Genomic DNA, 15,826 nt, shown 5'->3' on the forward strand with positions numbered 1-15,826 from the left:
TTCTTCAGCAGAGAGACTAATAATTAGGGGACACAGATTTCAACTCCATGGTAGGTAGCTGAGAAAAATACAGAGACGAGTGGCTTTCAGGAATTCAGTCCTTAAGGAAGAAACACTCAGTAAAATACTCTGATGAGCACTAGTTGTGCCTTAACTACAAGGCTATGGATCAAGAGCTGGAATGGGAAGTTAGACCAACCACACGAATATAATATATCCATGCTGTAAATTTCTATGAATCTATAATCAGACTGAAGGACATTTCCTCATATCAGGTGCTCGTACGTTATTCTGTTATTACTTTAGTGCCCCATTAGCTTTATCTTTTTGTAATTGAACTCTGATGAAGTCAGCTGATAAATCCTCATTAAGCAATGAAAAGAATGCAATGCTGATTACACCTTGCAAATGAAGTGATGTGATAGATAGTCTTTAAGACAAGCAACATTTTGCTTCATCAATTTGTTAAGATTTGTAAATTTTTTTTAATGAAAATTTTACTGTACAAAATTAGAACTGTTTTTAGTAAATCTGTAGTGGGATAGAACAAGGTTTCATTCTTTATCAAAGAAGAAGTTTCCTAATGCATCTTTTCAGTTAAGTTGAGCCAAAGAGTTTGTTTGAAATGAAAGTTTCTGTCAAAATGTATTTTGTCCTTTACTTTGGGAATCTACAGGCAACATGTATTAAAGACAAACTTAAAACTAACTTTTGTTACCTGCTTTGTGTTGTGCATGTGTGTACTTGAGGTGTGGTGAGGAGGAGTGAAGAGCAGTGGAGGAGTGAAGGTGGAGTGGACTGGGTGTACCAGCACTGAGAGGAGTGGAGTGGGGTGGAGCAGGGGTAGAGCGGGGGTGGAGTGGGGTGGAGTGGGGGTGGAGCGGGGGTAGAGCGGGGGTGGAGTGGGGTGGAGCGGGGTGGAGAAGGGGTGGAGTGGAATCCACCTGGCTGAGCAGAAGGAATGAGGTGGGGCAGAGCAGAAGGGGGCTGATTTGGGTGGAGTGGATTAGGGTGGAGTGGAGGACACTGGGGTAGAAGGAATTCATGGGTGGGGACAGTGGTATGGATGAGTGTAGGCTGTGGTTGAAGGAAGGGGTGGAGTGGAGGGCGAGACGGGGATTAGGCAGGTGAATAGAGTGGAGTGAGGTAGGGTAGCAAGGAGAAGAGTGTGTGGAACAAACTGGAATAGAATAGACTGCAATGGAGCAGAAAAAAGAGGAGTAAGTTGGAGTGGGGAGGTAGGCTGGTGGACAGGGTGGAGTGGAGATGGGAGGAATGGATAGAGCGAGCGGGGAAAGTGTGGTAGAGTGAAGCAGTGTGGAGTGGAGTGACCTGGAGTGGAGTAGAGCAAGGGGGTTAGAGCAGCGTGGGATAGAGCAGAGGGGAGGGGGCATGGGATGGTGTGGACAGTGTAGACCAGAGTGGGGCACATTGGAGAGAAAAACGTAGGCAATGGGGAGTGAGATAGAGTGGGATGGAGTAGAGTGCGTGGAAGGAACAAGCAGCAAAGCAGATCGGAGTAGGGCACAGTGAGCAGGAGAGGAGTGCGGTGGAATGGGGTTAGATGTAATGGAGCAGAGTGGAATGCAGTGCATCGGAGAGAGGAGAGGTTTGTGGAGTGGACTGGAACAAAGGGAGTGGAGTATTGCAGGGTGGGGGCAGGCTGGGGCAGTGTCATGGGGTGATGTGAAGAAGAATGGCTTGGAGTGCAGTAAGGACAGGTGGGGCAGACCGTGGTAGAGTGGGAAGAGATGGAGTGGATCGGGGTAGAATGGTGATGGGTGAAGGGGAGTAATGGAGTAACATGGGGTAAGTGGTGTGGAATGGGGCAGAGTGAGGGGCAGTGGAGTGGAGAGTGGCGAGTAGAGTCAAGAGCAGAATGGAGTGAACTTTGATACAACGGAATGGGTCAGATTGGAGTGGGGTGGACTGGATTGGAGTGAATCAGAGCATGTAGTGAAGGCAGTGAGAGAGGTGGAATGAGACTGAGCAGAGTGGACAATGTGCAGCGGTGTAGAACAGCATCAAGTGAGGTCTAGGAGAATAGAATGGGGGAAAGTGGAGTGGGGTAGGATGGAGAGGTGGGGTGAGGTGAGGTGAGGGAGAGTTGTGTGGGGCAGAGGGGAGTGAGGTGAGGTGGAACAGAGAGGATTGAAGAGGTGTAGGGCAGAATGGGGTGTAGTGAAATGTGGTAGGGTGAAGTAAGACAATGGAACAGTGCAGAATGGAGTGATTCAGTGCAATGAGGAGTTCGGTGGAGTGGGATAGTCGTGGAATGGGGAAGAGGGAGATAGAATTCAGGTGGTGGGGTAAAGGGGAATGTGAGGTGAATTGGAATGGAATGAAGTGACAGAGTGCATTGGGCAGTGCAGAGGAATGGAGTGAGGTAGAGTGGTGCTGATTGGTGGAGTAGTGAGTAGAGGGGAGCAAGGTAGTGGAGTGGAATGGGGAACTGAAGGTGTGGGGTAATGGGGTGGAATTGGAAGAGCAGAATGGTGCGATGGGGTGAAAGTGAGTGGGGTGGAGGTGATGGGTGGAAGGGGGAGTGGGGTGGTGGTGATGGGGTGAAAGTGAGTGGGGTGGAGGTGATGGGGTGGAAGGGGGAGTGGGGTGGAGGCGATGGGGTGGAAGGGGGAGTGGGGTGGAGGCGATGGGGTGGAAGGGGGAGTGGGGTGGAGGCGATGGGGTGGAAGGGGGAGTGGGGTGGAGGCGATGCGGTGGAAGGGGGAGTGGGGTGGAGGCGATGGGGTGGAAGGGGGAGTGGGGTGGAGGCGATGGGGTGGAAGGGAGAGTGGGGGTGGAGGTGATGGGGTGGAAGGGGGAGTGGGTGGTGGTGTTGGGGTGGAAGGGGGAGTGGGGTGGAGGCGATGGGGTGGAAGGGGGAGTGGGGGTAGAGGTGATGGGTGGAAGGGGGAGTGGGGTGGTGGTGATGGGGTGGAAGGGGGAGTGGGGTAGAGGTGATGGGGTGGAAGGGGGAGTGGGGTGGTGGTGATGGGGTGGAAGGGGGAGTGGGGTGGTGGTGATGGGGTGGAAGGGGGGAGTGGGGGGGAGGCGATGGGGTGGAAGGGGGAGTGGGGTGGAGGTGATGGGGTGGAAGGGGGAGTGGGGGGGTGGTGATGGGGGTGGAAGGGGGAGTGGGGGGAGGCGATGGGGTGGAAGGGGGGAGTGGGGTAGAGGTGATGGGGTGGAAGGGGGAGTGGGGTGGTGGTGATGGGGTGGAAGGGGGAGTGGGGTGGTGGTGATGGGGTGGAAGGGGGAGTGAGGTGGTGGTGATGGGGTGGAACGTTGTTGAGTGGAATGTTGGGTTGAATGTGGTGAAGCTTAGCATACAAGGGGGCAGGGCAGGTGGGCAATGGGGTTGGGTCTAGGGCTATTGAGGCAGAGTAGATGGTGAGATTAGGTGCTGAAGTGGGAGAGGTGGGATGGAGTGGACATGGATGTGGTAGTGGAGGGCAGAGTGTAGTTTTGGGTTCTGGAATGAGTGTGAGTGGTAAGGTATATTGGTCTGAACTGGGGTGCAACATTGTGGTGGGGTGGAGTGGCTGGTGCAGCAGAGTAGGATGAAGGGATGAAGGGATTAAGGTGAGAGGTTAGTGGTGTGATCGATTGGTAAGGGGGCTAAGGGTTACGGGGAGAAGGCAGGAGAAGGGGTTAAAAAAATCAGGCAGGATTGAGTGGCGGAGCAGACTTGATGGGCCGAATGGCCTAATTCTGCTCCTATACCTTATGGAATCTTACGGCGTGGAGTAGGGTGGGGTGGGTGACAATGCAGAGAGTCATGCAGATGTGGGGTGGAGTAGGGTGGGGTGGTGGTAGGGCAAAGTGTAATGAAAGGATGGTTGGATTGGAGTGGGAGATTGATGGCTTTCAAATCCGATGGAGTGAGGTAGTAGGGGAGAGTGTTTTGGGGGGATTGTGGTTTGGAGTTGGGTGGATTGAGGTGGTAATGGCAGAGTGTGATGGAGGGATGGAGAGGTGGGGTGGTTGGATTGTGGTGAAGTTGGGTTGATGGTTTGCATATTGTTTAAAAAAATCCTTATTACTGTATAAAAATATACAGTAATAATTCCTCCAGCAGTTTATTTTTTGCTCCATATTACTGCATCTCCAATCTCTTGTGTCTCTATTAAAATATCTTTCAGCTTTCACTAATACTGTCTATGACAATACTTTGAAAGCTAAAATGTAGTATTCAGGAGAATTATCCTATCATCTCTCTCTTGCACTGATGACACTCTCTCTTTATATTTCCCAAACCAATAAAATATGAGTAGGTGTTTATTACTTTTTTTTATTGCTGTTTAACTATATTAAAAGGTAATGCATATTAATTTCCTTCTCTTTATGTTGAATATAATGAATAGCTCCCACATTTCTTTTTCTCTCATAACAATTTGTTTGTGATTAGAAGCAACCATTCATAGTGCCGTGGATCTGAGAAGACAGGAGAAATCGTGACTATGGAGGCTGTGAGAAGCCCAGCATTGACTATTTCATTCTGTCCTGAACATGCCACCAATTGTAATGATACAAGTTGCTTGATGCCAATTGATGATTTTAACAAGTTTTTGAGCTTCATTTTAAGTACTGTGCTGACAATCCTCTTGGCTTTGGTTATGTTTTCCATGGGTTGCACTGTTGAAGCAAAGAAACTTTGGGGACATATTAAGAAACCATGGGGTATATGTGTGGGCTTTCTTTGTCAGTTTGGTATAATGCCCCTCACAGCCTTTGCACTGTCAACAGCCTTCAACATTCACCCTGTTCAAGCAGTTGCTGTGTTAATAATGGGATGCTGTCCTGGTGGAACAGGTTCAAACATTATGTCCTACTGGATGGACGGAGACATGGATCTTAGGTAAGAGAACTTCACTCTCATTTTATTTTATTTGGTTTATCTAGCAAGTTTAACAATGCTGCTGTAATCCATTGGATTGGCACATGTTCCATCAAAATGTTAAATGCAGACTTTTTCAGAATGGCAATTTTCAGCTTTCTGTGCATTAAAACTAAATAAGATTTACTTCATCTGCGGGAGATGGTGAAAATTGTAAATGATTAGAGGCTGACTGTAAGAAGAAAATTCCCATATTGTCCAAATCTGCTGATTGGTAGCTACAGATTGTTCTCTTGCACTTCGGTAATGGTTAAAATAGCGTGAATTGATGTCAATTACATTTATTGCAAAGTGCTTTATGCCACGTGGATTAAAACTCATCAGCTAAAGTTTTCTGCTGCACAGAGCAACCCATGATTTTCTACAAATTCACAGGGCAGATGAACACAGGAAACCTCAATCAGTCAGTCCACTCTATCATATTTCTGTATGTGTGTGAGTCAGATATATATAATTTCCATGACAGGAATGTTTTATATAGAATGATGGAATTTTCCACACAATGATTCTATTCTGGTTGAAAGTAAAACAATAAAATGCTGGAAATTCCCAGCGGGTCCAGCAACGTGTAGGCAAAGACAATCTTTCATCAGAATATCACTGTTCTATATTAAACCTGCCCATCACATGAATTACTCATCTTTACAGTGGAAATGTGCAGTAAGACTCTTTTGAAGCGTGTTGCAGAAATAGGCAGGTTTTACTAAAATCAACAAGATGGCTTATTTTACATAAAACTGCTTCAGTCTTAATGAGATAGCAAACATAAACTACTTCAGTTGTAATGGGTTATTGCATGAATTTTACAAATGATTTAAAAATAAAATCACCACAGCTTATTTTTATTTAGCAGAATCCTCATTGTGTTATTTTTCTGTCAAAGGCCCTAACTCATTCTGACACTAAAATGATATCCTCTGGGATCTCACTAAGTCTTTCATGCACAAGCCCAGATAGCATTAACCATTATCTATAGCCAAATTCAGGCCCATGCCTAATCAATATCAACATCAGCAGAGTTTATAGCAGGGTTTACAGGATAAAAGTCAACAGCAGGAATACTGCTAGCCCCTTCTGAATTACCTTGGAATAGGAGAATGACAATCCAGTCGATAGTGGAAGAGTCACGGACAAGAGGACATAGCTGCAAAAAAAAGGGCTGGTCATTTAGAATTGAGGTGCTTAGAATTTTCTTTTTTCAGAGGGTAGTAGACTTCTGGAATTCTCTGCCCCTGAGGTTGATGGAAGTCAGGTCATTTGTTATATTTAAGGTGGAGATAGATAAATATCTGAACGCTCAAGTAACAGATTGGGGAACTGGCACAGAAATTGAGGCCAGTGTTGATCAGCCATGACCATATTGAATGGCAGGGGTACCTACTCCTACTTTCTTGTGTTCTCATGATTATGTAATGCTTTCTGTTCAGCTAACCATGGCAACCCTTTAGGATCGATTCTCAATTTTCCACCCGAGTCTAAATGTGGGATTGCCGGTTGGACAATCTTTAAAAGAGCAGTTTCTTTAATGAACAATTATTAATTTTTTTTGTTGAGGAAGCAAATTGCAAATGTACCCCATAATTTTTTAACAGACTCCTACCCTTAAGGATCTCTTTAAAACCCTTATTTCTTGTTCAAATCCTTGCCCAATACTTCAATAGATTCCACAACCATGATTTTTGGAGCTATTGCATTCTACATTCTCACAATATTTTTTCTGAATGTACTTATGACTCCAATTCCATTTTTAAGATAATGCTTTAGCACACACGTTACTCTTTCACACTTGGCTATAGACATAAACTATCTAATTTTCCTGTATGTACTGACCAATCTGCTGCTTGTCTCCACCATCTTCTGTTCTATTCGAGATTTCAGCATGGACAAGATCTCATATTTGCAGAGATGATCCACATCTTTTGCTGCATTGAGTATTTCCATTGCTCCCTATTGTTTAAGATAGGTGTGTATCATTGGAGCAACAAGAAAGGAAAGTATAGAGTTACAACAAAAATAGATAACTAGTTGTAAGTATTGTGTTGTGGATTGAATACACAGTAAGGGAGGATTTTACCTCATCTGAATTTTTGCCCAGCGTTAATATTTAAATGTTATCATTTACATTTCTATGATCAGTAAAACTGACCAAAAGTTAGATTCAATAATGGAAGAAAAGTTATTTTAAATCAGTGACAACTCAATAGGACAGATATAAAAGAGATGAAATTATTTTTCTGTTATGGAGATAATCAGTAATATGTTTTATTACCTACATGAAGATAAAATCAAATCTGATTTAAAAGGGGCTACAAAATCACTACCTGTTGATTGCTGAATTGACAATGGTTAAAGAGTACCTCAATCTTCTCAGGAAGGTATTGTAAACAATTAACATATTGAATAAAAGATGCAATTTCACGCTAATTTTATTGCTACGATATGCCACTATTCAATTTGATGAGGTGGATTGTACTTGATACAGTCTGATGCCTACTCTCACCACCAAGCTTTTCCCATGATCCCACTTTTGCTGCGCCATGGGAGCGATTGACCTGGAGGTTTGATGTCCATGGACATCCTGTGAGCTGGATCAGGCCACGAACTCCACCTGCAAGCCCGACCCCCAGAAAAACCTGGCAGCCTTTTAACAGCTCGCCAGTTTAAGAGATTTTTTAAACAGACCCTTTTTAACTGTTTTCAAACATCTGTTAATCAGAGAAATGTAACAAGAGTTTAGATTTACATAATTATATAAAACAATTATTTTATAAAATCAAAACTACTAATACATTTACTTAAATGTCTTCAATTAATAAAAGTAAATTAAAAGGTAAGGCTAATAGCAAACTAAATGAAATACAAACAACCTAGCTGCACTTACTTTTTTAAATCAAGGTCAGAAATCCCATCCAAAAAATAGGGTTGCTCCTGTCTGCTCATAAACTACACTATAGCTTCAAGCCCGAAGAATTTATTTTACTGTGCAGTATTACTTTCTGTATTTATTTAACAATATTTTTTTCTTTCAGTATAAGCATGACAACGTGCTCCACAGTACTGGGGATGGGAATGATGCCTCTTTGCCTCTTCCTCTACACAAGAACTTGGGTTGACTCAGATATGATCCAGATCCCTTATGACAGCATAGGTAATTTACATTTGATGGGAGTTCATATTTTAAACATGTTCAGTTGTGGGAACTGAATAAAACTGTGTATTATGTACTTCAGGTATTACCCTGGCAAGTCTCCTAATTCCTGTTGCTGTTGGAATTTATGTGAACTACAGGTGGCCAAAGAAGGCCAAAATAATATTGAAGGTAAGCAACATCAAACAGCTTTTAAACTAGAGAAAGGTTGAAGAGAGTATTGAATTTATGTGGTGCTTCTACATATCCAATTGGCTGTGACTGAATGGAGCAAACATATAACACTGGTAATTATCAGCCGGAGGAGCAATGTAAACATGGTTTGTGGCTTTGCTTTGGTATTTCTACCAATGTTTTGCCAAAGCTGCAGCAAATTATCAGGAATACGGCCACTATAAATGACCCAGGGCTTTTAGCAACTAGTTAAGCTCATTGGCTTTTACTCCAGAAAATTTACTGTTCAGAATAAACTGAATTTAGTTATTATGTCAAGAATAAAATTAGCAAAATAGATGCTTAGTCATTGAGTATATTGAAAACACAGATTGATAGATCTTTGGGACACTAATGATTGAAGGAATAGGGAGACAGGTCAGGAAGGTGGAGTGGAAGTAAAGGATTACCTACAATCTTATTGAAGAGCAGAGCAGGCTTGAGGGGTCTTATGACCTATTCTTCCTTCTGTTTCTTATGTTCAGAAATTTTTATAGGGATTTTCTCCTTGTAACTTCAGTATAAGGCGCAGAGAAATGGCATAAGCACATTTACCATATTTCTTCCAATTTTCTGCCAGTTACAATGGGAAATTGCGATCACTCTGTTAAATTATTCTGCCCCACAATATCATATACAGTATTTCCAAGACAAAAAAAAAATTTAACCATTGATATCTACATGACGAAGAAGGTTCTTACCATGAAGTTATATCGGAAAGTTCTCCTGGTGTAATTCATGCAAAATAACTAAAACTATGCTTTTGTAACCAAAACCATTCACTCTGGGCACCGCCTGTCTCTGATCAAAGTTATTGTGTAAAGCCCAGTGTCCCTCCCTCCCTCACTATAAGTTGCTGGCTCCCTGCACACTAATTGCATCAAGTGTCATTCACACACTTTTATTTCACACCAAAGTCTGTTCCAATATTCTGACAATGGCACAACAGGTAAAAGTTACTGGATCAAATATGGAAAAGCAGAGACAAACATGAAAATCGAAGGAGGATTGAACCCTTGAAACATTAGCATATGTTTTAAGGATTTTTGGATTTTTCAGACCTGTTGACCAAAATTTTGGGATCTTGTCAAATATAGGGTAATATTCCAATTTTCATTATTTACATGTCAAAACCTCAGGCACACATTGTTTGCAATTTCAGGGATATGCAACATATGCCCAAGCTACCAATGTGCCCTTAGCAGACAATTTTTCTGAAGTCAATTATCAGAAATTATTTTTATTTTTAGTGGTTTGTCCTGTTATGCTTTACTTGAAAGCATGGCTTCTAATTAAGGCCATTGGTGTAGAGTTCTACTGAATTTTAGGCAAAAGACAAAAATAAAGCCAAGTCAACAATCCTTATTATTATAATATCCTTATTATTATTATCATTAGCTATCAAATTACATCTACAATACACAAAAATGTCAATCATTGGATTTCATGTTTGTCTACATTTGTGTGGGATTCAATAGCACTTCCAGCTACTACCTCTCGTTTCTCCTAGTCTCTATGTGATAATAGAGTGCTTAGAAATCAAGAGTTCATTTTTTAAAATGTGTATATTTGTCTCCTTTTGTCTTCTAATTCCAAAATAATCTATCTTCCTAGATTGGCTCTATTACTGGAATATTCCTCATAGTCGGTATAGCTGTGGCTGGTGCCTTGCTGTATAGAGGATCCTGGGTAACATCTCCTTCCCTGTGGATCATTGGAACAATCTATCCAGCTATTGGTTATGCACTAGGATTTATTTTGGCTCGTATTGCTGGTTTGCCTTGGTTTAGGTACAAAAACTTTGTAAAATTATTGATCAAACATTACACGTTGTTAATTCATAATCCATCTTCTAAGACAAAAGCAGAAACAGCTAGAAACATCTTCAGAGAAAATAAGCAATTGATATTTGAGTCTCATCTCCTTCAACAGAATTGAAAAGTAATAGAAAAACAAGCATATTATAACCAGAATAAGGAGACAGGCAAGAAAACAAAAGCACCTACAGACAGGAGTGGTGGCTGCAACAATTATTTCAGAAAATAATGGACAGATGCATAAGAGACATTAAAGCAGCATGGTGTGAATAAATAAAGTTGTGGGAAAATGTATTAAAATCAAAGAACCTGGAAATATGGAATACATTTCTGTCAGGTTCAATGCAGCTTCTAACTCCTAGCACACCTAGATATGCAATTATAGAGTATTTAGAAATCAATTGCTCACTTTTTAAAATTGTGTGTGAGTGACAAGGATAGGCAGATCAGACTTGATATTAGAATGAAAGGAAAATTAAAATGGATATTGGAAAAATACAGAAGGTTCACCAAACTTTTCCTTGTCAGGCCTGTTCACTATTCTTAGTTTAAACTTGATCCCAAAATTATGTTTCCCATTATAAGCCAATTGTTGCCTTTTCTTTATATTCCTATTATCCCAGCTATTCACAAGCCCTTTCATTAATCTTCTTCATAACTGTGTCTGTCACACATACAAATTATAAATTTAATGTATAATTTACCATTTAGAAAGATGCTACAATTCACTCTTTACATCATCTAGCTGTTACTTAATTGTGTCTAGGTTTTGTTTCCAGTAATCTGTCTGCAAATTACTTCATTACGTTGTTGATATATGTTTGGTAAAGTTTCCTGATAGATTGACACTAATAATAGTAAATTAGGACTGCTATGTTCCTTTTACCTTTTCTCAAAAATTAACTTGAAGAATCTACTAAGATTACTAGTCTATTTCAGGTTCTTTTACTTCATGTGTCAATTACTTCTGCTATGCAGGTTTGCTCATCTGCATTAAACTTCATTTGCCGTTGTTTTGTCCACAAACGTATTGTGCAACTTATTATGGCAATTGTAGGAGCCACTTAAAAAAGTCACTTCCTTACAATAGGAAAAAAGTGAAACACTTTTAACCACTTACATTAGATTCAATTTTGGAGATGGCAGTGACAGTGTCTTAGCCCTCCGTTTAATGTATTCTGATAAAGCCGTATTCACAAGATTGCATCTTGTTTATTACACTGAAAGCAACAACCATATATACCTGCAAGAACAGTGAATAGAGTACAACAAATGTGATCTCCAAGTCTATGAATTTATACCAACAAAGTACTTTGCTGCTCTAGGAGTCAATTTGTGGTTGCACATCTGCCTGAGATAGTCATGTAACTTGAATTTAAATCCTCACTATCTCCTGTGTCTTAACAATAACACTTTTACTTTGAGTCAAAAGTGGGTTCAAGCCCCACTCTAGAATGTATTGTTGAGGGTGATTTTTTTATATTTATTAAACCTCTCAATGAGGGCAATGGATTGTCATTGCACTCTGGCCAATATTTAACCACCACCACAAAACAGATTACATAGTTATGTATCTCACTGTTCTTTACAAGATGGTGTTCTGTGTAATTGATTGTATTGCAAGACTGAATACACTTCCATAAGATTTCATTGGCAGTAAAGCACTTTGGGAGGTCCTGAGATTATACAAGGCATTTTATCAATGCAAGCTCTTTCTAATTAATTCTGTCATGTTTGTGCTATTGATCAATATCTGCAGCAAACTCAGTTTGGTATCATTTTAAAAATTACCTGAATTGCTTTGCTTTTCTGAATTTAAACAATTTCCATAAGTAGGATATGATCTTGCCTCTGAATTACAGGGAGATTCACTTCCTATTTCAATCCATCCAAAATAATTTATCTGCTGCATACTGTTTTCAGCACCTCAGGATTTACTATGACTTCCCAGAACCTCATACTTAACCACAAACCTTTTGAGCAAAAGTTCATCAAACACCTTTTGGAAGTTTAGGCGTACCATGTGGGCTTCCTAGAGTCATTATTTCATCAACAACACCAACATCCCATTAAAGTTGCCTTTGGCACTTGTTTTTCTTCCCTCTTCTACCTTTTTTTGCTTCTATTAATGTTTAGCAACTCCTATATTTCAGTTCTAAAGGTTCGGGCCCATGACATGGATTGTCTATTCATTCTGAAGCACAGATTCACTAATGCTGCAATTCTTTTTTTGTTACTTTCAGATCTTCATCTTTTATAGCTCATGGTTTGCACTTCATTGGATAAAATTTGGATTAATAACAAATACCACTATCAAAATCTAACCCAAGAAGCTGAAACCAAAATTGAAGTGTTTTTAATGGCCTCCAATGACAAACTTCTCTTAATGCTTCAGTGAATCTTGCTGAATATAGTGTCTAACACTGCAGCACTACTGAGGTCACCGTGCTTTATGTGATTAGAATGCTTGAGTTATCAATTCATATTATAACTACCATCAATACAATAGTTTAATTTTATTTTGTGGTGCAATATTTATTTATAGCACTAGCTGTGTATCACTACATAAACACTCATGAATGCTTTAGATAGTATGTGCAAATCAGTGTATAGTTCCCATTTGGTTTTAATTTACATTTAATAAAGTAATTTTGGAAAAATATCTAGAGTCATACAATAAAGCATAGAATCAAGCATTTTGACCCACTACATCCATGTTGATCATTAAGTACCCATTTGTACTAATCCCTTTACCAACATCTGGTCCATAGTCTTCTATGATTTGGCAAATTCAAGTACTCGAGTAGATATTTCTTAAATATTGAGTCTTCTGCCTCCACCACCCCATCAGACAATGTGTTCCAGATTCCCACCACTCTGGGTTTAAACATTCTTCCTCAGATGCCCTCTAAACTTTTTACCTCTTACTCTAAACCGATACCCTCTCATTCTACATATCTCTGCTTTTGGGAGAAGTTTCCCTCTGTTTACTCTATCTATACTCCTCATAATTATGTATACCTCTATAAGGTCTCCCCTCAGCCTCCACTGCTCCAGGGAAAACAATGTTTGAACTGAAAATCTACCTTTCTAAAGGAATCCAATAATAGGTTGCAAACAGATGCATTTATCCAACTCTATGTAGTATCTCAGCACACTTTCCAATCACTTACAGAAAGACCATGCAATGTTTTGTGGTACATCATTCAATATTGCTCCGGGATCTTTAATTCAACATTTTTGTCTTGCAGATGTCGTACTGTGGCATTGGAAACTGGTGCACAGAACACTCAGCTCTGCACAACCATAGTCCAGCTCTCCTTTTCACCTGAGCAACTTGTGCTTATGTTCACCTTTCCACTCATCTACAGCGTTTTCCAAATATTGTTTGCGGCTATAATGATTGGAGGCAAGTTTTTATTTTTTTTAATCTTCACATAGATCATCAGCTAGAATTGAAACTAGCTGGAGATTCATGATCAGAAAGGGGGTGGGGCACAGTAGGAAACCATATTAGAGATAACAAAATGGTTAGTGAGACCCTGGCAATGAGAAGATGGGGAAGGGCAAGACTGTGTACATACATCTGTTTTCATCTGAATTAGACTGGCACCACTATTTTTGCAGAGAAGATAACGGGTATAGTTGGAGGAGGATTGAAATTATAAAAGGTGGGAGCTGGTGAGAAGGGATAAATAGAGCATATTTAGAATGAAAGAATGATAGATTTAAAAACAGCAACTGCACATAGTACAGCAAGGATGAATATGAGCAGATTATTGTAGTGTGCAGATTATACTTTTTATCTAGTCTTATGCTTATAATGAAACACTTCAGAAGTAATAGAAGGAAAATGGCTCTCTCAAATCTCTGTACATGGATGAGAAATTTTAGTCATGGCAAATCTGAGAGTTCAATGGTGTAACATTATTAATTACACAGGGGCCTGGGTTAAACTACAAAACTGGTTTTGTAAATATGAAGAGATACAAGTTACTCTAATGAAATAAAAACTATATCCAATGTCAATTTCTAAATTAAAAAACTGGATTATAAAAAAAATGCACCCATTGGTCTGGGCATGACTACATTGGAAAAGGGAAAGAAAAATACACTAGGCCAGGAATAGGCACTGGATCCAGACTTCAGAGCTTAAGTAAATGAAGCACGTACAAGCACGGGTGTAGACCATTTAATCCCTCAGCTTGTTACACTACTAAACGAGATCATGCCTGATCCATTACGTAGCTACCCTTTTCCCATATCCCAGAACAGGTAGTTTTATCACCAGGAATGAAAGGATAAGTCTTTCAAAAGCACAGTACAAGACAATGTTGGGATTCTTGCATGGACTAATACTCAAGAAACCCATCAGTCCACTTTCTACATAGGCTGATCTAAAAATCTACTGACTATATTTATGGAGTTTTCTTGGCCACAATCCTACTTGAACGTTATGGTAGACAACACGTTTGCTCATACTTCAATCAACACTCAAATCACCAGAGAAATAGGAGGTGAAAGTACAAAAAATCTCTGCATTGCAAAACCTACCAATAACCTCACCCAGCCCCACCGCCTTTAATGTTCAGGGGTATAACACCCAGTCCAAGTTCCACTGAACCTGGACAGAGATCGGGCTGCCTACTTATCCCACCTGATGGTGTATTCCATGACCATTTCCATGAGAGATAGGTTAGGAAGGGGCCTGAGGCTATACAGGATGTCAATGCCTTAAATGTAAACTATGTTTATTGTCTGCCCACTCCCCAAAATCTTAACATTCCTTTGGCTCTGCCTTTTGTGCACCCTCAAACATTTCACACACTACTATCTGGCCCTCTGCTTAGGAATTTTCTCAAACTTCCACCTCCATTAAGACATTCCATAAAATAGAAGTTACTAATCATGCTGAAAATCAAAAGAAAAATAGCTGCTAAAAATCTGAAATAAGAACAAAATTTTAGAAACACCCACAGGTAAGCAGCACCCTAGAAAGAGTTAACATTTCAGGTTGAAAAGAGTTCATTACCTGAAACATCAACACTATTTCTCTTTCCAGAGTGTTTCCAGCATTTACTGTTTTATTTTAGATTTCCAGCATCCAGAATTTTTTTAATATGATTTCCATCTCCTTTGACTTGACTTCCTTGATGGTGGCTTTGAAATGCACTGGCATGTTTTCCTACATTAAATGTAGCACGTAGTCATAAGAAACTAATTATTGTTCATATTTACAAAAGTGAAAATGTTAACATGTTATATATTTCACTCAGCTTATCAATTCTACAAATGGCATGGCAAGAGAACCAGAGGCGACTGTGATGGACAAGATGAAGAAAACATTGTCACACCCTCTACATTTACAAATGGAGGATTTCAAACAGATGAAAAACTACCCAATGGGGACTCCCAAATAGAAGGGAAATTACTCAATGGCATCTTGAAGGGAGGGCCCCCAACAGAAGAAAAGTCACCAAGTGATGGCTTGGACATAGATACCAACCTGTAAGGATTTTGCTTAATATGTACACTTGATAACATACTTGTTGCCAAGGTCATCATGGATTTGCCCTTAAGGATACTAATGCAGCTTCCTTTATGAAAGACCAATCTACACATCCTTATCATGAGTTCACCCCAGTTTTGTCCTTCAAGTAGCTCCCTTGCTATCGCCATGTCCAAGAGTGAAGAACGGAACAGGAAATGTCTTACAGTAGTTCTGAAATCGTTGCATGGTCAGGCCCAGTA

General features: G+C 40.4%; 1 protein-coding gene across 1 annotated transcript; it reads left to right on the plus strand.

The window, feature by feature from the left end:
- Nucleotides 1-4,460: 4,460 nt before the first annotated feature.
- Nucleotides 4,461-15,587, plus strand: slc10a2 (solute carrier family 10 member 2). Its single transcript, XM_052026486.1, has 6 exons — nt 4,461-4,858; nt 7,927-8,045; nt 8,128-8,216; nt 9,873-10,048; nt 13,327-13,484; nt 15,352-15,587. The coding sequence occupies exons 1-6, from the start codon at nt 4,461-4,463 to the stop codon at nt 15,585-15,587; spliced, it is 1,176 nt and encodes a 391-aa protein (XP_051882446.1).
- Nucleotides 15,588-15,826: the final 239 nt, after the last annotated feature.

The sequence above is a fragment of the Pristis pectinata genome, chromosome 11 (genome assembly GCF_009764475.1).
Source record: "Pristis pectinata isolate sPriPec2 chromosome 11, sPriPec2.1.pri, whole genome shotgun sequence".
Classification (NCBI taxonomy): domain Eukaryota; kingdom Metazoa; phylum Chordata; class Chondrichthyes; order Rhinopristiformes; family Pristidae; genus Pristis; species Pristis pectinata.